Source organism: Delphinus delphis, chromosome 15 (genome assembly GCF_949987515.2).
Source record: "Delphinus delphis chromosome 15, mDelDel1.2, whole genome shotgun sequence".
In the NCBI taxonomy this organism is placed as follows: Eukaryota; Metazoa; Chordata; class Mammalia; order Artiodactyla; family Delphinidae; genus Delphinus; species Delphinus delphis.
In genome coordinates, this window is record NC_082697.1 from 55,393,228 (window position 1) to 55,418,881 (window position 25,654).

The following is a 25,654-nucleotide window of genomic DNA, read 5'->3' on the forward strand; positions in this document are numbered from 1 at the left end:
ATGGTTTATCTTCAATTTCAAGTGGAGAGAAACAGAATTGTATATAAAAGTGTCCTAACAGAGGAGACATAGACACCACAATGAAACCTGCCCCTTATTCTACCCAAATTCCTCTGTTGGCCTGACATGTGGGGTGTCTCTTACCAGGCTATGTTTGCCAGGCATTTCCTATTAATTGTACTTATAATCAGTCGATGAAAGGGTAGTTTAGAGGGAGGGGTGATCACACAGGCTTACTCCATGGAATTAATGAGCTTCATAGGAATGCACTTTTCTAAGACGTTAGGGTAACCTTCCTTGGATGTAGTGGGACTGCTTGTGTGGGTTAAAAAAAAGTACAGAATTGATACGTCCAGTGGATTACTACTTTTTTACAAATATGTTTATACTCCTTTTTTGGCACTGCTGCAGAGCCCATGGTATATTCTTTAAAATGTTGGTGATAACTCTCTAAACTTTGATGTAGACGATTTGATAGTTGGAGGTAGCCTGAGCCAACTCTTTTGAAGACAGTAAGTCATCAATGGGAGTAATCTCCTTTGTTTAGAAATTTGCCCAGGAATCAAAGACACTGAAAAAAGTCCAAATATATAGATTACAAAAACAAAAAAGAAGAAGGAACTGGAGAAAGTGTAGCATTTTTTTAAAGAGTAAGTATATCATGTCAAAAATAAGAGTGCTATGAAGGACAGCCATCATAGTTTCTAAAAATCTGGTACAATTAAAGAAAAGGGTCTCATTGCTTTATAATCATCCTTGCAGGCTGCATTTTTACAAGTTTTCTCTCTTCATCCAATCACTGTTTTGTTGTTGTTGTTTTGCGGTACGCGGGCCTCTCACTGTTGTGGCCTCTCCCGTTGCGGAGCACAGGCTCCGGTCGCGCAGGCTTAGCGGCCATGGCTCACGGGCCCAGCCGCTCTGCGGCATGTGGGATGTTCCCGGACCGCGGCACGAACCCGTGTCTCCCGCATCGGCAGGCGGACTCTCAACCACTGCGCCACCAGGGAAGCCCAAACACTGTTTTTTAATCTGTGTTGGTTGCCTCCCATGGCTTTCCCAGAGTCTAGCATGCTGGACAGTTTCTTAGGGAAAATGCAGAAGAGAGACTCAAGGGAGAAGTGCGTTTAGGGTTAGCGAGTATGGATGGGATAGGGCCACCTCACGAATGAGGCCCCCCTCGTAGATAAGAGAATGGCTCTTCCAAAGAGCTTGCCCCTTAGATAAACCAGATCACCGTTCTTGGTTATGGTAGGTTCTTCTTTTGATCATGCTAGAAACAGAGGTCCTTCCAAAGTACTTGTTTGGTCCACCGGACAATATCATACATGTAATTTGAGCTGTCTGTGTCTTAGAGTCAGTCCTAGGTGAGCAGGTCAAAACAGATACTCAACCCAAACAGCTTCATTTTCAGGGATACTAATTTTACTTCTCCTCAAACCTTGAAAAGTTGATGCCAGATAACGATGGGGCCCAAAAAGTTTGTAAAAGAGCAAAAAGATAGCCAACATCCAACAACACTAACTTTCATTGTTTTAAGAGAGGTGATAAATGAACTTAGTTATGACTTTTGTTATGTGGACGAGAAACATAAAAAATGCTATCCTCAGACCATAATTTTGTTGAGTTGAGATTTCATTGGTGTGGCAATGATGAGAGTCTTCAGCTGAATGTTAAATTCTAGTGAATTTTCAAATGGTAGCTCTATTTGTATTCCAGGGTGTACCTCTTACAATAGTAAAACTTTCTTAAGATGTTTGAAGGGATGCTCAATCACTAGATACTTTTAGAAACGTTGGAACAAGACCAATCAAACCAAAAGGCAAAAATGCATTTATCTGGGTTCCAGATGATTCCTGTGCACAGTAAAACCTAACAAATGAGAATTAGAAGCCTCAATACTCCTGCGGCATTTAAGAGCCTAGCCAATCTCATTGGGACATTTTTGTAATCTGCCTGACGCAGACATTCTTATTTCTAGAGAAACAGACAGTACCCGTGAATTAGAACATTACATTGTGGAAATGGCACAGTTGGAAACATCTTAAGAGAGTTTTATCATCTTTCTGGATTTACTAAATCAAAGTGAAACAGCATTTTCCATTTCTATTTTCCTTTTAATACCGCATCGTTAAAAATAATTTGGCAAGACAGGGTTTATTTCAATTGATGAGTTCTCTTACCTTCTTTATGTAGCAAGCCTCATTTGGTGAGGAAATTATTATCCATAACATGACACCATTTAACATACTCTTCAGAAATGACAGCATTGCTTTTTCTTTCATTTAAAAAATTTTTTTGGATATTATACTATAATAATAGAGTTTGGGATTTTATGATTTTCCTAGCTAGTTGCAGTATACTCTTTTTCTAATAGATAGTCTAATTTTTTTTTTTTTTTTTTTTTTTTTTAGTGTAGTCTCCTTTGAGCATTAGAAATCCATAGAAGATCAGTTTGAAATGCCCTAGCCGTAGAAACATACCCTGGCATGATGACATTTTAGTAACACATAATTAATACTTCAGTGCAACAGCTTATACGTGGTCCATGTTCTGACATCATCATGATTTTGTTGAAGGGTTCCCCGCATGCCTGTTTCATGATCTTCCTAAACTCTCTAGGTCCAAGAGAGAGCAGCACATTTCCTTGCAACATCCAAACGCAGCACCCTTCCCTCCCCCTCATCTGAATACATCGAACCAATTGGCAGAGAGAGCATTTCCCCCTGAGCGAGCAGTATTGTGAATTTTATCTTCTCTTCCAGAAATCAGTTCGTCTTCGTTGCAGCAGATGAAATTTCTTGTAACACCTCTGCAGGTAACAAACATTGCTACTTCTTGATGCATCCATCCAAGTCCCAGTATCCTTTTTTTTTTTTTTTTCCTTCACATGCTGCAGTCGGTCACGCTAGAAAGTTTAGTTTAAAAAAAAAAAGAAAAAGTCATATCTTTGGAGTATAGCTGGAGCTTTTCGGCTCTGCTGTCTAAAAAGACAGTAGGCATTTTGCTAACTTGGATATTTTAATTCCAGTTTTAATAATACATGATCCAGAAAAGTAACACTATATTGAATGAAGCCGCAATAAAATCTTATGGTATAATCTTATGGTGAAATACTAAATGGGAGATTTAGGGACACAGTCATGGGACTTCTATGTTTTCGGACGTATTATGTCTGGGTTCACACAGATTTCTATGTGATTATTTGGGATCTGTATGGAATGACTGGTATATATTATAGGCCCTCAAAGAACGAATCTGTAAAGCTGGAGGCATTGGGGAATATAATTATCTCTGTCTTATAAGAAGGGGATCTCTATTCCATTAGTTAAAGATCCTCTAGTTCTTTCTTTTAAAACATACGACAAGTAGCAGGACACGAGAGAGACAGAGTCTTCTGATTTTGAAATCAGGGCATTGGCCAATGGAAATTGCACAGTTGCATGATGTGTCCATCAAAATAACGCCTGTCTTTTTGCTTTGATGTGGTTCAGAACAGTTATGTTTGGACTTCCATTAGCATGGAATTACTTGATTAAATGTCAAGATAGGTGAGTGCCTTAACTAACGACACATTTTTTTTTTTTTTTTTTTTTTGCTTTGAAGCCTAAACTCTGACCAAAACAATGACTAGGAGATCTTACCGATGTGTTGCTTTTAGTCTACAAGGGAGGATATGACAGCTCATTCTCATGTCATTGAGTGTGCCATGACCTTCAAAAACATACATTAAACGGAGCCTGACACATAGACATTCATCTGTTAACCAAGCACATGTGATCAGTGGCGCGCGGTGAACAAAGGCGTGTTTGCTAACGCTTCACCCCCTGCTTACAGTCTTTGGAGAAAAAGAGAGAGATCAGGGAAGCCTGGAGAGCTAGGAACACATCCCCAGTCCTCTCTGTTCTGTTTCACTGATGGTCGGACTCAGTATTTTTAATGGGTTACAGTCTTCCCCTGGGAGTGCCTGAGGTATGCGTGTTCATATTTTAAAGCGCCAGCTTACTCCTTTCTTGAAAACTCGGCTGTTTTCCTTCCAGCCTTTAGCCTCACATATCTCTGTTTCTCCTTGTGAGAGGTGGTGCATTCACTAATGCCTAACAGTAGAAGATGGGGGGTTGCTTTGCTGGGGGTGGCAGGGGAACCTTCCTGGGATACGCGACATTTAACGTTTGAAGAACCTATAGAGAACGAAGCATGCAACTAAAGGGGAAATCAGGGTGGGGAAGAAGGTTGGTTGAAAATGTTAATGAACATCCTTTGTGGTTATACTGGTGGTCCAGAGCCTCTGTCTTCCCTGTTAATCTGTATGCATGTTCCAGTGTGTCTTAGGTTCATTTTGACATCATAGATCAAACATTGCAAAGTTACCACCTAAGAGGTAGATATTGATTTTGCCCTGTGACTTAACAAACCCTGCCTTGTAATAAGCAAGTGGTCCACACACAATATTTCGAAAAGAGGCTGCAGACAATGAAAGTTTGCCTGAGTCGAGAGAGTGTTTTCACCTACCTTGTCTAATTTAGGATGGCTGCTCCGTAAATTCTTAATGAATTGCTATTGATCAAATTTCAAATTGAGAGAGATATCCCTGTTGCTTTGATGGCCATATTAATAATATGTTGTATGCTTCATAAGGTTCAATTTGAACTCTGAATTTCGAGTCAAGCATGAAAAAGGAGACACCCATATCAATCAAACGTGAATTATCTCCCAGCCAGACCACCCTCCTCATAGAATGAAAATGAAAAGTCAGAACTGCGCAGTCAACAAAGGTTGTGACTCATGGTTTCAATGAAGTCTTTCTTATTTCCCACATACTGGAAAAAACCCAGGGCACCCACACCCTAAACAGCCCAGCTGTCTGGAGCTCTCCCCTCAGTATACACAACACTCCTTAGGGTGGGTCTAATTGAACCCTGGTGTCTCCTGGATTTCAGTATTTGACCCAGAAAGGCAACTTACCTCTATCGAAATGAGAAAAAGAGATCAACAAGATGCTTAAAGTCTGTTTGGAGGGCTTGATGGGTTTGATACCTGAAATTCTTATAAAGAAGCATTATTCTTACACAGCTGTCTATGAGGGCAGAGATGGCCGGACAGTTTTGTCTGTGGCTTGGGGCAGAGGAGGTGAGATGCAAATCATAAGATAGGAGCAGTGGAAGCCCTGAAGAGTTTTTCTTTCAGTTCCCAAATGAAAAGTGATTATTTTTACTTGGGTCTTTTGTAGATGCCAACACGTCGATTCTGCTTTGCTGGTCACATAGAGGAAACATGTCTCACTAGCATGTGTGGTTTATGAGACTGTATTTACAAGGGTATGTGTTTTCGTTGTCAGTGGCTCCAACTGCAATATTGGTTGTCTCATTCTGATTTTCGTTCCTGAAAGACATGTGTTTATGTGGCTGTCTCAGTCACCTTGAACCACACCAAAGGCTTCTCATTCTGTAACATCAAGAAACTTTGATGAGTTGGATTCTGCAGGAGATGGTGAAAAGGGCAAGGTGATTTTCCCTTCTCTTCGACCTGAGGTCTCCCTGCTGCTGTGATTCACTGGAGGTTTTCCAGGACTGGCCAGGGATTGTAGTTGGAGTAGAATGTGGGTCTTGTACAAGAATGGAGGTTGAAAAGCACGACTTATTTTGATAGAACAGCTGGAAATTCATTTCAGTTAATTCATATGTTTTGGGTCATCACTGTGCATCAGCAACTCTCCTAGGCTTTCGAGACATAGCATTAAATAAGTTAAGAGAAGCCCTTCCTTCAGAGAGCCTCCATCCTTCAAAAAGCCTCCATCCTAGTGCAGACCAGACCCCAAACATACATGAGCATATAATATAATTGCATGTAAAGTTATACAGTAGCTATAATGAATCAAAAAGCAAGGGTGGGGGTAGAAAGTAAGTTGCGATGCTACTTTTATATTCATTGATCAGAGGTGGCCTCTCTGAGAGGGTGACACTTGAGCCGGGACACGAATCAGGCCAGGGTGTGAGCCAGGTGAGTAATTGTGGAATTGAAAGCATTTCAGGCTGAAGCAGCAGCAAGTGCAAATGCCCTGTGGTTGAGGTATGCTTAAGGTGTTCAGGCACAGTGTGCCCAGAGCATGTGAGTAAAAGGGAGGATTTTAGAGATAATACCAGGAAGATAGCCAGGGGTCCAAACAAATTAGAACTTGGAGGCTACAGAAACCATTTGAGATTTTAAGTGTGGTAGGAAGGCGTTGGAGGGTCGGCTGTGGTTTGACTTAACTTTTTTTAATGATGAGTTGGACTGCTTTGTGGATTTCAATATGGCAAGAGCAGAAGAAAGGGAGTCCCTTGGGGCAGCCCAGGGAGGTGTTACAATGGCCTGGGTTAGGACAATGGCTGTAGAAGAGCTGAGAAGTGGTTCCTTGGCTGTATTTTGACAAGAGAACAAACAGGATATGCTGGCAGATTAGAAACTCGCAAGGACCAGTTTGTGTTAAATGCCCACACGTCCCTCCTGCCCCCAGGGTGTATTGGTCATTTCCCTGGAGAGCTAAGGCTTTTTGTTAGCAGGGAAAGCAAGCCTTTCATCCCTGCAGTAACTGTCCCTCATATGGGCTTTACTGAATTCCCCAGGGTGTAGTCATAACTTGCCGTCATTTATTGAGCAAATTCTGTGTACTTACAAGTATGATAAATTATATACAGTATATACATATATACACATGCATTTATGTATGTATGTATGTATGTATATATACATGCATATATAATTTATTACAGTAGCTCAGTGAGGTAGAGGTTACTACTATCCTTGCTTTGCAAATTAAAAAAGAACAAAACGCTCAGGCCCAGAGGGGTTTGGTAACTTGGCCATGGTCACACAGGAGTCTATCTGGTCCCACTGCTTTTTCCCTGAGACCACACTGCCCCCAATTACTCCTTTCATCTTGACCTTGGAACATTGACCTTTGCCTCCAGATGGAATTCTCCTGCATTCTTCGGCTGTGCTATCTTGCTCCTAGAAAACTAGTATTTGTGAGTTGGGAATGGGCATCGTTGTTAAAATCTGGAGGGACCCCAAGGGAACTAAACGATTCTCTAAACAGTTGTTCCAGTAGGAGTTTGTTTGACTTGGCCCGTCTCCTTCATGCAGCTCGTGTGTGCTGAGCACTTGACATGCTGGGCGTGGGTCTGGGGGCAGAACAGAGTGGTGAAGGGAGAATTCTGCATATCCAGGGAGACAGAGGGTCACACAAGCCAAGGGTGTTCTAGTGCTATTCTCCAAAATTCCCTCCTTTGCTGAAAATCAGTGGTGAAAAATCAACAGATAACCCATGCCCTGAAAACTACCAGACACTTTGACTTCATTGTTCTGGCTGCCAGCTGCCCCTGGCCCAAGGGAGCGTGTGCGCATGTGTGTGTCTCTGGGGGGCAGGTGAGGCTGGGTCTCCGTCCAGCAGCCAGTCTCGCCCCTCCACCATGGCAGGTACCATCGTGGCGATGGGAAGCCAGCCTGCGGAGAGACTCCCAGTCCCTTACGAGTACTGGATACAGAAGCCTGGGCCATAAAAACACATCTGCAAATGCTGTTGAAACCAGTCCCCGTGACATGGGTTGCTATACGCTTTTATTAGAGGCATTGTTTGGCAAGTTCAGGGGCACAGTGGGGGGGGGGGGTGTCACCAGCCCCCTCCATCTCTTTATCCCCCCCAACCTGCACACGCACACACTTGCACACCCATGCAGTCGTACTAAGACCTCAGATAATATTTAGAAGAAATTTCCAAATTGGCCATTCCTCTAATTGATCCTTCAGCAAATTTCGTCTAATGGTCTTCCTTCCGTTTCAGTGATTTCATTATTCAGCAGAGTTGTCATGCAGCAAATCGATTGGTAGTTAATTGGTCTGTTTCCAATAAAATGTGATGTGTGTTCTAATAGGGGAAGCACAGAGTGATAAGGGAACATATAGGCAAAGGAACTTAGTAAAAATAATCATAGCATTTATTGAGCTCTTACTGTGTACTAGGCATAGTTCAAAGCTTGTTGCATGCAATAATTATACCTTCTAAAAATGAAATGTCTTTATCAGTTTACTTATGAACATTAACGATATCCAGAGAGCTCTGAATTAGCCTGAGTAAGGGAGGGCTAATCAGGGCAGAATTTAAAAAATATAGAATAGTGGTTATCCCATGTCAGAGTGGGTGGCGACCACCTGCAGAATTTATTACAAATGCATAAGCGACAAGGTCCCACTCTGTAGCACAGAGAACAATGTTCGATATCCTATGATAAACCATAATGTGAAAGAATATAAAAAAAGAATGTATAAATATATATATATATATATATATATAGGTAACTGAATCACTTTGCTGTACAGCAGAAATTAATACAACATTGTAAATCAACTGTACTTCAATAAAAAATATTGAAACTGAAAAAAGAAACCAAATGCAGAATCCACTCCATCCTCCCCTCTGCCTGCCCCAGAGATTCTGATTCCTAGGTCTGGAGAGGGAGCCTGACAACCTGCATTCTTACGAGTCCCCCCCCCCAGGCCATTCTAATAGAGAAGGCCTCAGCTCACACTCTAGGAAACATTGAGCTGATCAGTCAGGAATCTTCTGCCTTTCAGTGGGCGGAGGACATTCAGTAGGTTTTTCTGGAGTCCTCCTCTGCAACATGGTGGCCGATTACCACGTGGCCATGGAGCCCTTGGAATGTGGCTGGTCCAGATACACACTAGATTTCCAGAACCTGGTACGAACACGATGTAAGGTACTTCACTCATCATCTTTATGTTGATGACACGTTAAATGTGTTTTAAAGTGTTTTTAATCTGTCGGGTCAAATTAAAATATAAAAAATTAGTGGCACCTGTTTTCTTTTTACTTTTTTTTTAATGTGGCTACTATGAAACTTACAGTGTCCTCTGTGGCTCGCATTTGTGGCTCTTTTTTTTTTTAACATCTTTATTGGGGTATAATTGCTTTACAATGGTGTGTTAGTATCTGCTGTATAACAAAGTGAATCAGTTATACACATACGTATGTTCCCATATCTGTTCCCTCTTGCGCCTCCCTCCCTCCCACCCTCCCTATCCCACCCCTCCGGGCGGTCACAGCATTTGTGGCTCCTGTTATAATTCTATGGAGAGTAACGTTAGAGAGCCGTGTTTTCATTCATTTTGCTCAAATGAATATTGAAAGAGTGTGTGTGCCGCAAGAACTGGTCTCTTAGAGACCACCTGGAATGAAAATATTGTGACGGGCAGCCTGGACATTGGTAGTGTGTCTTGACTTTATGTTTTAATCTTGCCTCTGACTGTGTGTGTGTGTGTGCGTGTTCTAGAAGGACATCCCTGGGGTACAGGGCCCAGAGTCTATCTCCTTCTCATCCTGTTCGTTAACCTCTTAAAATCTTTGATCTGCTTACATGGGACGTGGAGGGTGCTGGTACACAGGGCTTCAGAAGGACCACTCAGTTCAGGGGTAGTTCTGACACATGTATCCCAGGGGCTTTACTGGAGGGACCTCACATAGAATAGAGAGAGGGCAGGAGCTGCAATCCTCTCAATAATCTTAACAACATCAATAACTGATGCTTGTTTGGGTTCTCAGTAACCGGTGACCCTCAACCCTCATTTCAACCTCACTACAGCCTTATACAGCCAGTCTGCACCATCATTATCTCCATTCATGGACGGAGAAACTGGCTCAGAGAGGAGAGAAACATTCTGAGGTTACAGCAGGGGAAGTGCACAAGCAGAATTTGATTCTAGGAATTCTGACCCTGAGGAATTCTTACCTGCTCTGCAGCCTTGCTTCTCTGCAAGTGTACTGAAGATCTCACGGGGAGGATACAAACACAGAATGTTCATTGTGGTCCCCCAGGGATTAAACCGCATCTGGGATGTCATGTTGATTTCAAGGCATGATGGGAGATTTTGGTAGAGCTGTAGTTGGGACACATAGAAGGTGAAACAGACTTTCTAAAAGGAGGGTGGCCTTGGCTTTGGCCTTGGCATTGAAGAGAGTGTGGCCATGCGTCTTTTGTTGGAGGAGACATTCTGGAGTGGAGGGACTGTGTAACCAAAAGCAGGACTTACTGTGTCTTCTCGACTCCCAGACAGAGGCTGGTACTCAGCTCCGATGAATCCAGAATAAGGGTTCTTACCTCAAACCTGTGCTGTTTGCGTTCGTAAAAGGAAGAGGTTGTGAATGGTATTGAGAAGGCATAGCAAGGGTGGTACCATCTGAGTTGTCATGGATGTGATCTGCTTCTCATAGCTTCTGCAGCTTTCGGGTGTATATGCCTACTTACATCCACACAGTTCAGACGCGGGACAGGCATCCGTGTACAGCAGCAAACTCTGCGGCTTCCCATCTAGAAGCCAAAGAGCCCGGAAGAGGCTTTCCCTCCTACTTCTGAGGAAAAGAATCATGAGACTGGAAAAGGTGATTTACGAAGATAATCATTTCAAATCCAAGCTAAGGAGGCAAGCAGCAGGAGAGTCGGGGTGGGATAACTCCCTGCGCTTCCTCTTGGAGCATTTCTTCTATTTCTACCCTATCTTCCTTAGAGGTTTTGAGTTATGGGACTGTTACCATCCCTCTGACTAATATATCTTGGGAAGCTTTTAGACTAAAGCCTGGTCACCCCATGGTCTACAGTTATATAAGCCATTGCCTAGATTAGACCAGAGAAAGCTACTGTAGTGATAGAGGAATATTCCTTAGTGAGTGCCTTCACTAAGAGGAAATGAGCCGCTGAGGTCATGACCACAGGAGAGGAAAGGGGAGCATTTCCTAGCTAAACCATCACTCTCCAAATAGCAGACTGTAAGAACCATAGGGCCATGGTGTGGGACCCTGTTTGTACACTGTGTGGGAGGCGTGTGACTTGAATGAGTGAAATTCCCAAACCCCTTCCAGACTCTATCTTAGATATTATTAGGAGGGCACTGTAGCCCCAGTGGCATTGCAGAGACTGCGGGCGTGCATTCTGATCCCTAGTGAGGTATCCTGTTTTGAATGCATACTCTGTAGCATGTCCCCTTGTGGTGGGGACTCAAACCTTTGCACCTTCGTGCTGCATTGAGGCTGTCTAGGAGGCCTACACCACACTGGGAACGAACCTCATCTGAGGACTGAGCCCATTTTATTCATCTTTCTGCCTCACAGGGATTCCCTCCAGCTATCTGTGGGACAGGAGGCATGGAGAGGTGATGCTAAAGTAAGAATAAAAGGTCCCAGGAGCATAAAGACTCTGAATGAAAATATATAGAGTGAACTCTATGGAGTGAAGCTAATTACAGTGTTCTTCCGATGTCCCTATAAGAAAATCACTTGATTGTTAAAACCCTGGGGTAGGGTACCAACATGGCCCTATCATATTTCTTTCACATCCAGCTAGCTGCACCCGGATTTAGAAGATGTTAATAATAAGTAGTATTTACATTTCTCAGTAGAGTTGACAAAGCACTTTAACAAACACGGGCTCATGTTTCCCATTCAACAGGCGCTTACTTATTCATTTGACTCCAGCATAACCTCAAGTTCAAATATAGCAATTGCAACTACATCTGTAACTCATAAATGAGATAGATCTTGACTCCAGAAGCATCTGTGACTCGATTGCTAGAGCTACACGTGATTCTATTGGAATAGGATCTTTCGGTTGCCTCTGCAGACCAAAAGTCTGGGCAGGAGTGAAAGGTTAGCTTGTGAGATTCTATATAAGAACCCTTGTATCATAATCTCCACTATCTGTAGATGGCTTTAAAATGTATCTGGTTTCCTTTCATGCACTTTATCTGTGAATTAGGCAGAGCTCAGACAGAACGAAACCATTTTACGTAAAAACAAGGAAAATGAGGCTCAGAGAGATTACCCTGCGTCATTGAGCAAAGACATTGCAAAGGCAGAACTTGAACCTGGATCTTGTGGCCCCAAGCCTTTGTCCTCCGCAGGGCAGGCTGGCCTCCTGGTTTTAACTTGTCGCTAAGGTCAAAAAAACATGAGTGTTCACGATGGCCGCGAGCTGTGGTGAACGAGCCAGCAGAGCAGTTCTCTTTTATTCCTTTGTTCTTTCCCTTTGATGAACTTTATGGCAACTTGGCCTCTGTTTTGTGAACTCTCAGGGGTGATGTGAAATGACACACTGTGTATTTTGAGTCTCAAGAAAGTTTTCTTCTGAGCGTCTTGAAGGGTTTTGAGTGTCTCTGGGAGCAGCTGACCTAGAATCTTCAGAAAGCATAGCTGCGAGAATCTTTGCTCCTGACAGAATCACTATGATGGATACAGGGCTCTTCCCGGGCCTCTCTTCTCTCTTTACTCCTCCCTCTTGCTGCCTTCACTCAACATGTGGCGTTGGCTTGGTCCCTTGTTCACCTGCCCCATGGCCAATGCTGTGCTGGACACTGGGGAGAAAAGGGGGAACAAGGTAGACTCGGCTCCAGCCCCCGAGGGACTGGCATTCCAGAGGGGGACAGGTACATCATCAGGTAGAGAAGGAAACAAAATGAATGGAGATTTGCTCCATCACGTGAAGGATGGGGATGGGGTTGGAAAGCATGTTTGTTTCAGAAAGAGCGATCAGGGAGGCAGGCAGCGCTGGGGAGCTGACATTTGAGCTGAGACATAAAGGAAGAAAGGACGCAGTTCAGATAGAAGATGAGCACGGGCCAAGGTCCTAAGGAGAGAGTGAATTTGCACGCATCCCAGGAGTATTGATGAGGCCAGAGTGTCTGGAGCACAGTGAGCGAGGGGTAGAGGGGAGTAAGATAGGATTGAGAGCGGGCCAGGAGCAGCTCTTGAAAGCTTGGATTTTATTCTAGGATCGATGGACAGCCACTGAAGGATTTTAAGCAAGGGAATTAGATATGATTAGATTTATATAGATTGATATTAGATAGATGGAAAGATAGATATAGATGATAGATAGATAGATAGGGACAGATAGACAGATAGATTTAGATATAAATGGCTGGCGGATTGAAGAAGCAAGAGTAGGACCAAGGAGACGATTCAAGCCTGTTTTTGATTTGGTTCTGATGAAATACCCGTGGCTTATGTCAGGGTGATGGTAGCGTGAGTGGAGTGAAGTGGACATGTTTCAGATTTCATCTGTAATTTCTGATGGATGGGATGTGAGGCCACAGAGCGCATCATGACCTGATTGCACTGTTGTCCCCTTTGGCCAGGGATGGGTGGTGTGGAGGGTGACCACAAGCGCGGGTTAGTCATAACATGGCGGTCTTACGACATTACCCATCTTTCCCATTGAGGTCCCTGGGAATTGCCACTCTTCCTTTGGGCTGTGCTGAGCCAGCTCTGAGGATAGGAGGTCGCTGACGTGCCTGGCATACCTGCTGTAAGAGTAGAGCTCAAGTCCACATCTTCCCTAATAACCTGTGTCTAAATGGTAGTGTCACACAAGGGCGTGTTTAGAGATTAGCATTTGAAAAGAAGCCTCCTTGCTTTCAGTTTGAGCTGACATGGTCCCTTTTCCTCTGCGGAAATGAAATTTATTAATCATAATAAAACCATCAGATTCTGAAGGTAGAGGTCACCCTGAGGAGAAAAAAGAGCTCGCTCATTTGCAAGGACTAGTTCAGTGCTGCCGTATTTTTCTTCTGCCTGGGAAGGGAACACTGCCAAACTGTTACCTTGGGTTTTCCACAGGGGTTGAAACTTGGCCCAGGGTTATAGATAGATAAGAACTGACCGTTAAAGTATGCGAGAGGAGAAGTGGGGCTGCGTTTTCAGGGAATACATTCAGACTGCCAATCTATTGTCTCCCCAAAAGAGGACGTTTTGCCACAGTAAAACCGGTCCCCAAATTAAAAAACTCATCGTCATTGCTCTGAGTTTGCATTTTCACACTTGTTTTGAAGGAACACCATGCTGTGGCTTCACTTAGTAAATGTCCAGGCATTTTTAGTTTGCCTTTGCTGTTTACGGCCTGTTCCTACAACCAGCTTTGCCAGATGAAAATACATAAAAAATAATCCTATTACCAGTCTTTTTCTCCAGACCCATGACAGACTTTATTTTCTCGTGAAATGAAAATCAACACCAAAGTTATCCATCGTGTTCTTTTCCCCCTATTAGTATCTACTTCTAATAATGGGTAGAGAGGCCCGGGTTTCATGAGTGACCTCCACGAATAAGAGTTTTTTCAAAAACGTCATCATTCTTCTTGTTTTAACACACCCTGTCTTGGACGTACATCTGTTTTCTTTTTCTCCCAGACAGGGAGAATCTGATGAAAGGCCATTTTCGATGAGTCAAAGGCATGAGGGGTGTCCCGAGGAATGAAAAGCAAGAGGGGGTTGACTACTTGTTAGTTTCGCTGAGAGAGTCATCTCAGAAAAGAAATATCTATTCATGTCACTACTTTTTTTGTTTGTTTTTGCGGTACGCGGGCCTCTCACTGTTGTGGCCTCTCCCGTTGCGGAGCACAGGCTCCCGACACGCAGGCTCAGCGGCCATGGCTCACGGGCCCAGCCGCTCCACGGCATGTGGGATCTTCCCGGACCGGGGCATGAACCCGTGTCCCCTGCATCGGCAGGTGGACTCTCAACCACTGCGCCACCAGGAAAGCCCCATGTCACTATTTTTGAGGACCAGGACAAAGACTCATGTAGATTATCTGAGCTCAGGGACCTTTGAAACAAGCAAAAGGAGGGCTTGGGAGTAAGACATATCCAATGAGAACTTGGTATAATCATATATTGTTTTCCATCTGGAGTCTAACTCAGAGCCTGAGAGTTAGAAGATTCTTCCCCCAGCTTCTTCCCACCTTCCCAGGCTCCATGGTGTGAGATCCATCCAGTACATTCTTATCCATCAACTATGAGAAAGAAGATTGGAAGACAGGTGGGGGAAGATAGATAGGGAAGGAAAAGAATAAGGTCCATGCAAATTAGGCTCCAGGGTTGATAGCACAGGCAAACGATTTCTTCCTGCCTTGTTCCTTCATTCTTTAAAGGAAAGTTCAAGACTTGACAGCTGTGGATAATCCACATCTACCCCGCTTAGTGGCTGGTGTACCCCTCCCCCAGCCGCTGTGAATGTTGGTCACTAATGGCACCCAGTTGCCTCTTTCTGCAGAGCCTTACCCTCTGCCAAAGAGTCACTTCAACTAGGAAGTTATTCTCTGCCCTTCTGGGAAGCCCACAGCTAATGCTTAATGTACATGAACATTAAAAAACCAACCCACTTGCCTCCAGATGGGATCAGCTCTGGGGTGCAATTCTCAGGATCAGGTAGAAGCTAAACTCCGGCTCAGACCACATACGTCCTTGCTTCTCTGTTTTCCCTTTCTCCGACCTGCTCGCCACTCTCTCCTCTTGAAAGCACCCCTCAACAAACCAGGTACGGAAGAATCTCCATTTCGGGCTCTGCTTCCAGGGACCCTCACCTAACCTAGCCTGCACCTCAGCTTTGATCGTTACCAAAACAGCAATGTTCAAACTCTCTCCGAGAAGATATCTGGCAGGCCATTCAACGAAGGGTACCTGGAACCATGGAAAAGGTGTGATAGTTGCCCTGAGAGATTCAAGGATCAGCTCTGACTCTGTCTAGCTCTGTGACCTTGAGCAAGTGACTCAACTTCTCTGAACCCTAATTTCTGATTTGTTGCACTGTTCAGTTCCAGACACTTTGTAGCTATCCAATGCGTTAGGCTTCCATCCCTTCTACATTTTTATTCTAAAACCTGTGCTGGGAGCCAGGGAAGTGAAGGGAGGAGGATGGGAGAGAGAGAGAGAGAGGAAAATAAAAAACTCAGATAAGGAAATGGCATCAAGAAATATATTGTTTGAAACATGTCCCTTGCCAGAACCTGGCTGTAGATGATGAGATAGAAGTTCTGGGGTGAGAGAACCAAAATCAAATCAGGCTGTAATTCTTGAATGATGGGGCGGCGGTCCCACGGATCCTTTAAGGATGCATCTATTTGAATCCATTTGTTCTTTCCCATTCTAAGATGTTGGACCCTAAGTGTACAGACTGGGTTGCTTCACTCTTTTTGATCCACCCTGTCTCGCTTGATTGGTGACAGCTGTATTAGGAGAAGAGGACAATTTCTCTTGATTATAGCTTGTCCTCTGTGGTTACTGGCTTTCTTAAAACCACTCTTTCAAATTGTTTCCTCTGCCTCCCTCCATCTTCGAGGTACCTACCTGAGCAGTGTAGCAAGGGGTGTGCGAGAGAGAGGAAACGCACACACACACACCCCTTTATCACCAGCGGTGTTAAGTGGACAAAGGAATGTGTTGTATAAGATGGACTTTTCTCATGTTACAGGGCCGATTGGAATATGTTTCTTATTTCTCAAGATGAATAGGGCCCCTCCACACTGTCTTGGTATTTTGTGTTTTATGGTTGTTATTATTACTTCCTAATTGCACATTATGGATTAATCTTCACCTCGTGTCTTCCTTTCAGTTACGGACGAGTTTATGCTACCGACCCCTACCACCACACACTTGCTCCAGCCCCCACCTACGGCGTTGGTGCCATGGTGAGTACCAATTCCTCCTCTTCCTCACTTCTTCCTGCCTCCCATCCCTCCCCACAGCTGGGACCTTAGGATGGGTTGACGGTTGACGTCCTCTCACTTTCCCTTAATTGAATTTGTCTCCTGCTAACAGCAGCTAAAATGCCACATTAATCCTCCCGGTAAACTTGATAAATGTCTTAATTTCTTGGCAATGTAGTGCATGTAAGTTATTATATTTCTCATTTCGCAAGTCTCACCTAGCCGAGCACTTACCTTAATGGAATAATTAGTCATTTTGATAATTAAATCCATCACTAACAGAATGCAGTGTCAATGCAGAACTTTTTTTTTCTTTTTTTTTCTCCCTCCCTTGCTGCTCATTCACATAGCCCCAAGGTTCCAGCCCCAGCACAGACTTCAGAGGAGCTAAGCTGCACACTTCCAGGCCTCTGCTGTCAGGCAGCTGAGAATCTGACTGCCTCTCCTCCCCTATTACAATTCATGTTTAAAGTCATAGTCGCCCAGGAAAGAAAATAGAGAGAAGGGCACACTTTGTGTGTGTGCCTAGTACATAAGGAATTAGAAGGAATCAGTTTGGGGGTTGTCTTTTGTTTTTTTGCGGGGGGGTCTGGGTTTTTGTTTTGGGAGGGGCGGGGGGAGGGCAACACTGGGAGGTGGGGGGGTGAATTTGCCTGTACTTGTTCAAACTTCTATGCACTAAAACGTACAGTAAGACGTGCCCATCACGTGAGAGCGTATGCAATCATTACAAAGCTTTTGGCATGCAGTTTTCTGCTTGGGATCGAGAATATCAGTCCTTCTCCTAAAAATAAATCCCCATAGGCATTCGTTTGAATCGCCAAAACTTTTCGCAAAAGGAAATAGTTGAGTGCCACCTCCAAGCCATCTAAAGCCATGGCCAGACAGTTGCCTGGAGCTTGGTCGTAGAAATTCCGCCATGATTTGGAAACCCATTATTTTGCACAAGTTTAGTGACATCAAGTAATTCATCTGCACAACTCCTCTCTCAAGAGCAACTTGCATACAGATTGTTGAGCCAAGTCAAGTAAGAAGCTGATTTACATTCTCATCCTGATTTTGCATTCAATCAGCTCCGCTTCAACACCCAGTCCACTTGGGGAATGTGTTGGAAAGGAGCGTTGAATGACTACATTCAGTAAGTCATCTGCATTCGACTTCTCGAGTGTAGATAGAGCTTTTCCCGACGGAACACAGTATTATTAACGAATCAAACAAGCCAACAGAATGAGACAGCCCCAGTCCTTCAGTGGTCCATTTGTACCCGAGTCCTTTTAGCTCACAGGGCTGGCCGACGGAATTTGGTTTTACAGGGATTTTTCGTTATAAGGAGCTATTGGGGGAGGTCAGGATGGCCCTATCTTCGGTTCTCTAAGAGTGACCTGGGATGGGTAGGGGTGCCTCCGTCTTGGTTGTTTCTGAGTGTCTGTTTTTCACATTAGTCTTTTTTGATGATCCATGTGTTACAAAAGGAAAATGTAAAAAACACACCCCTTAAATTGCTTTGTTTCAGAATGCTTTTGCACCCTTGACTGATGCCAAGACTAGGAGCCATGCTGATGATGTGGGTCTCGTTCTTTCTTCATTGCAGGCTAGTATATACCGAGGGGGATACAACCGTTTTGCTCCATACTAAATGACAAAACCATAAAAACCTTCCAATGTGGGGAGAAAGGAAGCTTTCCGAGGCCTGGGTATTGCAATACATGCAGTAGTGCATCATTTTAGCATCTAAAAAAAAAATAAAAAGAGGAAAAAAAGTACATTTTTTATCTTATACCTCAGATATTTTGTTCTGTGTATTTTAATATTGTGGGTCTTTCATTTCCTGAAGGTTCCGTAGTTTGGTTGCTGGCTGTAGGAGTTTTTGTGGTTGATCTAGAGAGATGCTAGCTATGACTAAAAACTGGTGTAGGGCCATATCCAGAGTGCTATCTCATGTAAATGAATTATATATGCCGAATATTAAGCTACTGGGGTTATCAGCTGTTTGGGAAGCGTGTAAGTGACTACAGGAGTCATGTTCTTCTGCATCTGCATTATTTTATTTTATGAAAGGGGAAGGGTGGGCGGCACCTAGGGGGTTGGGACTGGGGTTTGGCTGAAAGAAAAAAAAAATAGTAACTGATGAATCTAAACGACCCACACTGCACCAACAACCATATATCAACGGTTCTAAGTCACTCGTTGTCAGTTCAAGCCAAAGGTTATGTTGTTAAGGGGATGCTTCTAATAATACTTGTGCATCCGAGCTGAATGCAGCTGTGCAAACCCACCCTTTAAACCATTCCACCCGGCGGTATTCAGCTTCTTAACCAGCCGCTAGTTATTTAGGCAAAAGACTGATAGTTAGGCCATCCACAAGCATTCTTTTTATATTTCTTCCAGTATAATAAATTATTGATATCATTGCTGACTTTTATATTATGGGAGGGAAAAAAAATAACATTAATAAAAAGGTGATAAAAAGCACTGTTTCTATTTTTTTCTTTTTTTCCAAAAAAAAGAAAGTAATAAAAACTTAAATTCTTTGTACCAGTGAAAAAAAATGTATAAAATTTCCATCTGTGCAGTGGCATTGTTAAGTTCTAGAAACAGTCACATGAAGCTTTAGTTTTAGCCTTGCAGAACAACTGTTACAGACAGACGTATAATTTTTATGGAATTACATGATAATCATATTCGGATTTATAGAAGCATTTTACAAGTATTGCAGTCATTGGGTAGAGATAATCATGGTACTTTCATCCGCTTGGTACTTTTTGAAACATGACCGTGTCGTGTAAGCAACCTGCAATTTTTCAGTCCGTGAGAGCCCGCCCTCCCATTCCTCCTGGTCCCCGAGGATTCTCTCAAATCAGTATCTTTAGTTTGTTTTTTTTTTTGTCTCCAAGGCCCAGGACACTTGTCAGAAGGAAGCAAAAAAGTAGGTCCACCCTCAACAGCCCCCAAAGAACAAAGTCCCCCCACCTCTGACGCAGGGCCCGAGTGACACAGCCGAAAAATTGCAGTTTGTCCGTATACTTCTTCTGTTTGAAGTCTTTCCATGTTGTCCTGTTTACAAAGTTAATCTAAGTTGGGTGTCACAGACCTTCCTGTTTTTGTATTTAAAGAAAAAAAAAATCCTGCAGCAAGTCGTCCCCAGTAGTTTTGCTGCCATAGGTAAAATTTCCATGTGTGCGGTGCAGGCCATCTGGCATGCACTTTAGTAAAGCTATCAATTCACCGCTGTGACCTGCCAAACTGCTGTAACAACTCTGCTTTAAGACAAAAACCAAACAAAACTTAAAAAAAAAAAAAAGTGTTTGTGATCCAGCTTTTCTCTTGTCATCCTATGTGCATGCAGTAAGATCGGTTGGATATTAAATAAAGTCTCACGAGATTTGAAAACCGAGTTTCTGTAGCTTCGCTATCTAAGACAGATCACCGTGATCTTGCAAAAAGAGACAAACGGGGGAAAAAACTGCTTAGCGGCCAAAAGTAGAAAAAGATGTTCTTTTCACCAGATTGATTTGATGGGGGCGGGGGCGCGTGAGGGTGTTTCAGAGCATCCCTGAGACATTCTCGTCCCCCTACCTGGAGGATGGTGTCATGACAATGGGTGCCTGGTTGATGTTTTTAAGGGAAACGATGTACTAAAATGCTACCGCATCCGACCCCAAAGGGGAACAAGGTAGAAGGAACAGAGGGCTCGGGAGAATCAAGTGATGTCTCCCATTTGCCTCAGATTTCAAAATCCAGAATTTGCATTGTATTTGGAATCACAAACATAGAATTCTTACTGTGTTGGTTCAAGTAAAATTAATTTGCAGTTTTGATTTTCATCGATGAGCTGTACTTTCCCCCATGATTGTATGTAGTTTTAATAAAATCATTTAGAGCCGCCTGGGTGCCAACTGATGTTACAGAATCTTTTGTCAGGCACTCCTCCAAGAGGCCAATAAGTCATTTTAAACTGTATGTCAGAGATGTAAACAGACATTTTGGATTTTTTTAAACGGTATTTATTTGGAATGTTTTCATTTATCTAAATAACTATTGCTATTATGAATTATGGAAAAAAGATTACTATCATGTGTGGCATATAGTGACTTAACACACACCTCACGCAATCTGCAAACCCAGAAAATGTGTATATCTGTCTTTAGAAATTAGTGTTTATATCACTTACAGTGGTTTGTGAATAAAGAAAACTGGTTTGTAATATCAAAAAATAAAAGCTTAGTCTGAAAAGGTCCACATGAGTTGTGTTCTGAGTCCTTTGGCTTCTGTGTGTTTCCTGGGGGAGTGGAGTCATCACGCCCACACAGGACTGCCCTTGTGCCCACCAGGGGCCATGGGTTGGGGCCGCCCAGGTGAGCAGTGGGCTGTCCTGGTTGCCACAGGTAGACCCAGGTGCTTCCTGCAGCTCTGGCTGCCTGGCTCAGAGGGCTCCCCTTCCTCATGTATCTTTCCAAAGAAGTCCGTGGAACCAACCACAGATGTTTAAGAAAGAAACAGAACTAAGCTAGCTCTTTCCTGGCATGACAATATCAGCCTTTGGTTTAAAACAAAACAACAACAACAACAACAACTACTGCTGTACATTTCAAATGAAACATCTACTAACATCTGTTAAGTTATTAGTACAACTCTTAGTTACTAGTACAACAGTTAGGGAGACTTGTAGGAAGAAGATGAAAAACTAATAAGTGGTAGAGTTTACATTCACTGAGGGCTTACTAAGACCAAGAATCTTGTGTTCCTCATTTCATTTACTTATTTAATGCTCCCACCAGGGTTGGATTATCTGCCCCATTTAGTTATCTTAATAATATCTTAATCCTATCTTATTTACTTAATACTGCTATCAAGTTGGTAAGACACAAAGATTTTAAAAATACGGGCTCTGGAAGCAGGTGTTCTGAGTTTGAATCCTGATTCGGTCCCTTGCTAGCTGCAGGCAAGGGCAGGTTAAACCGAAGCTCCGTGCCTCGGTCTCTTCATCCATAATTCAGGATGAGAAGACCACCTACCCTTTAATACTGATATGTGGAATAAAAGCACATATGGGAAGGGCTGACGGTGGTACTTCATAAATTGTAAGCTCATTGTTTACAGGTGAGGACACTGAGACCAAAGAGGTTCATTTATCTGAACCACACAGCAAGCCAGTGGCAGGTCCAACATTCCACAATGGGTCCCTGTTCTCCTGGCCCAATGGGAAATTTCAGCAATTTTAGAAGTCTTGCTCTACGAGCCAAAGGCTGATTTTTTTTTCCCCCACAACGCAGTTGTCTTCAGAGCATTCGTTATACCATTTCAGGTATATTCAGTGGTCCCTTCTCTGTAAACTCCTTACACATGGGACTGTACAAGTTAAGTCAACTTCCATTGCCCTGTGTCCATTGATCTTTGAAGACAGTGTTACCCTGACTGTATAAATGAAGACGATAAGGAAAGGTCCTACGATCTGCCTAAAGTCACATCTAGTGACTGTTGGCCGGGACGCTTGCGTCTTCTTCCAAAAATTCTCTCTCATTATTGATGGTGGTGGTGGTGGTGATGGTGAACTTGGGCATCTAATACTCTCCTTACTAAATATGTGAGGCTGTATTAATTTCAAAAAAATAAGTCCCTAGCTTTATCCTGGCACATGGTGAGGAGATGATGGACATCTCCTAAAACGCTGGCTTACAGCTGAGTCCCTGCCCCATCCAAATAGGAGGATATAAATAGAGGTGAATCTCCCAAATCAGGTTCTTCTCCAAAACGGAGATAAACACATATATTTCACGTCAAGTTGTAAAGAAAATAAAAAATGGATGGCAGAAGTGAAATGGTTTCTTATAAGACTCGACCAGTGGACGCTAGTGCTTGACGCCCACCCGTCTCCTCCACCTGGATTGTGGGCAGAGGTGAGCTAACGGGCCAGGGGAAGGTCATGAGGTGATGCCCACTAGGTGTGATGCACAGGCTTTGTGTCTAAACAGAGGCTGGTACTTATTTATTTGTTTTGTGGACAATGCCTGGGAGGTAGTCAGAGCCTCATCTCATCTGTAATTTTTTTTCTTAGAACCGTATTTTAATTAAATAGGAAAACCTTCTCCATGTTAAAAAATATTTTAAAGGGCTTCCCTGGTGGCATAGTGGTTAAGAATCTGCCTGCCAGTGCAGGGGACACGGGTTCGAGCTCTGGTCCAGGAAGATCCCATATGCCGCGGAGCAGCTAAGCCCGTGTGCCACAACTACTGAGCCTGCGCTCTAGAGCCCATGAGCCACCACTACTTAAGCCCACGCGCCTAGAGCCCGTGCTCCGCAACAATAGAGGCCACCGCAATGAGAAGCCCGCGCACCGCAACAAAGAATAGCCCCCACCCACCGCAACTAGAGAAAGCCCGTGCACAGCAACGAAGAGCCAACACAGCCAAAAATAAAAATTAAATTAATTAAAAAAAATATTTTAAAAATACGCATCACAAATCTGACTCCATTAGCTTAGACCACTCTAAGTCCCATTTTCCCACTCAACATCCCGACAACCTGGATTCTTTAGGCTGGTACCCAAAGACTGTTGCTACTTCCTGGCACGCAGCTACCTTTCCTGCAAAGAGCTCCAGTAAGCACATTGCTTTCCCATGCATACGTGCTTGTGCTCACGCACTCACGCACACACAAGCAAAAGCCCTTTCCTGCTGTGAGCATGTCCCTCCAATGTACCATGCAGAGACGTTCTCTCTCAGAAACACTTGATGAGCTGGTTGAAAAAGCAGATTCCTGGGCCCCATCTGCTTCCAGGACTCCCAGGGTTGAGTATTGGAGGTCCCATCTTTCAGTGACTTCCTAATTGTGTTCATGGCTTGTTCTCCCTCCAGATCTGACCCTCGTAACATCGGCGGAGCCAATCGTGTGTGCACGAGTGTACGTATACACAAGCACAGACCTACACGTGCATATATCCGTGCATATTCTTACCCTTTCTCATGACAGCCTGTGATTATTTTTTCACACTTAAAGTCAAGAATTAGGACTAAAAAAATAGTCTCTCTAGGGAAGAGATAAAACAATCATTTTTGTTGGAAAACGAAGGTGTTTTTTCTGTTTTTTATTCATTGCTGGATGATACATGTGTGTGCATGCATGGTGATGCACGTGTGTGTGCATGTGTGGTGTTACGTGTTATACACTATATATTACATATTTAGGAAGTTTGTATTTAAATTCACAAGGCGCAGTATTCTCTGAGGGATATGAAATTCTCATTGTACAGTCGCTTAACGTGATGCTTGATACTGGACCAAAGGCCAGGGTTTCTCATTGCTTTTTTGCCGTCCTAAGGAATAGAGATTTGGGGGGTGACCAGGAGCAGTGGCCCCGGGGCACCTTTGAGGAGTCTCCTAGGAGAGCCCAGTCTTAGCTTATATGCTGTGTCCTAATCACCCTCCTGGAAAGTTGGGGGGGGGGGGGAACCAGAGGTGTGTCTCTGACTCTTACGGCCTAGGAAATCCAGGCTGCTTTGATCACAGGTATCTGGCCTAGAGAAGGGAATTTACCGACCCTCTCAAAGGGGAAATACTTTCTGGACAGCAAAGTGGTATTGTGATGAAAACACCCAGGGTTCTTTTAAAACTAATGGTGTCATTCCCTAAAGGTAACAAATGTTATAGCTTGTACTGAGGATAAAACAAATAACAAGACCAGCTAACATTGTCTGAATACCATCTCAGCCCGTCTACAAAACAGACATATTTAATCTATATACTATAAACACATAACTGTCTATACAAGGACATGTGTACGAGAGGCATTCAGAAAGTCTCTTAGCCTCTCTGTGCTTCAGTTACAGTCCCTATAAAATGCAGATGATAAATAATACCCACCTCATAGGGTTCTTATGAGAATGATATGCATTCAAAAGTGTGAAGCACTTAGCCTGGCATATGGCATTTTTTCTTTTTAGTAATAAATCATTTCTATATCTATCTGTATAATTTATCTGTGTCCATATATATTGCATACATTCAAATAATATATATTCCATATCTATATGATATGTAACACAATTATACATACAGATGTATGTATAATCTATACAGTTTATACATCCAAAATCTCTTTGTATACACACATGGATACCAAAAGCTTTATAATATGTAATATGTTTCTTTTTATGCATTAGCATAGCTACAATATACCCATTAGTGGACCATAAATATATATGCTAGTTCTTGTAAAGCACATAGATACTGGCAGAGGAAGCAATCAGCAAATGGAACTTATCAACATCATAGTTATTACGATCTCATTTAATCCTCAAGAACTGGCAAGGTAGGTACTATTATTACCCACGCTACCCACCAGGGAGCAGAAGCTTAAGCAAACCTGGTGATGCCCAAGGGATACGGCTCTACATGGTGCAGCCACGCCTTGGGCATCGGCTGTCTGGCTCCAAAGTTCTTGCTGCTCCACGCTGAACAATACTTTTCAGACACTTGGCACTTAATCCTTGTGGCATCCCAGGTAAGTAACTTGGCCATGACTTCCTACACTTGTTCAAAAGGTGGAAATCAGGATGGTCCCAGAGTCCGCCTCTGAGAGTGCAGACCACCCTCCCATGATTATCCTCAGGGTCCCCAGCCCGTGCCTGTGACTTTGACATCCCAGCTCTCTGACTGAGGCAGGCAGATGGTGCGTTGCCTGCATGAGGCAAAAAGCCAGGGAGAGCAAGAGAATTCCCCAGCCTCTAAGAAAGAAGAAACAACAGGACCGCGGGTAGAAAACAGAAGAGCAGAGACCCAAGAAGTAGGGTCACGGCGGTGCTGCGGGCAGGTGACGGTTGGAAAGCACGCAGACTCCAGTAACCCTTAAAGGAGAATTTAAAAAAAAAAAGCAGATAGCAATTTCAGATCAGCGCACGAAACCCTCATGCTCACATCCGGAAAGGCAAACTCTCTGCAGCCACACCAGGAAGTTGTCCGGAACTGAAAAACAGGTCAGAGGCACTGCATACAGCTTGACTTTTATCTCCCCCAAACACTCCTAGGCTGCCGAGCAGCAGTGAAATTCATTACTGTAAGTAGGATTTCAGCACCGGAGGACACTGCCGCTCAGCGGGACAGGGCTGTCAGCTAACTGGCCTGCTGCCGCTTTTC

The 25,654-nt window shown here is 43.5% G+C and overlaps 1 protein-coding gene across 14 annotated transcripts in view; it reads left to right on the forward strand.

Moving 5' to 3' along the window:
* The window catches only part of RBFOX1 (RNA binding fox-1 homolog 1), a 1,483,287-nt gene extending 1,462,531 nt beyond the window's left edge, over window positions 1-20,756 (forward strand). For 3 of the 14 annotated variants that reach the window (XM_060031714.2, XM_060031705.2, XM_060031706.1), the window contains 2 exons: window positions 16,430-16,505; window positions 18,037-20,756. In XM_060031714.2, the coding sequence (XP_059887697.1) occupies window positions 16,430-16,505; window positions 18,037-18,159 (199 nt within the window). In that variant the 3' untranslated portion in view covers window positions 18,160-20,756. Of the gene's footprint in view, window positions 1-2,762; window positions 2,816-16,429; window positions 16,506-16,873; window positions 17,203-18,036 lie in introns of those variants that run through there. The other 11 variants (XM_060031708.2, XM_060031709.1, XM_060031712.2 and 8 more) reach the window with 7 other exon arrangements.
* The last annotated feature ends 4,898 nt before the right edge of the window (window positions 20,757-25,654 follow it).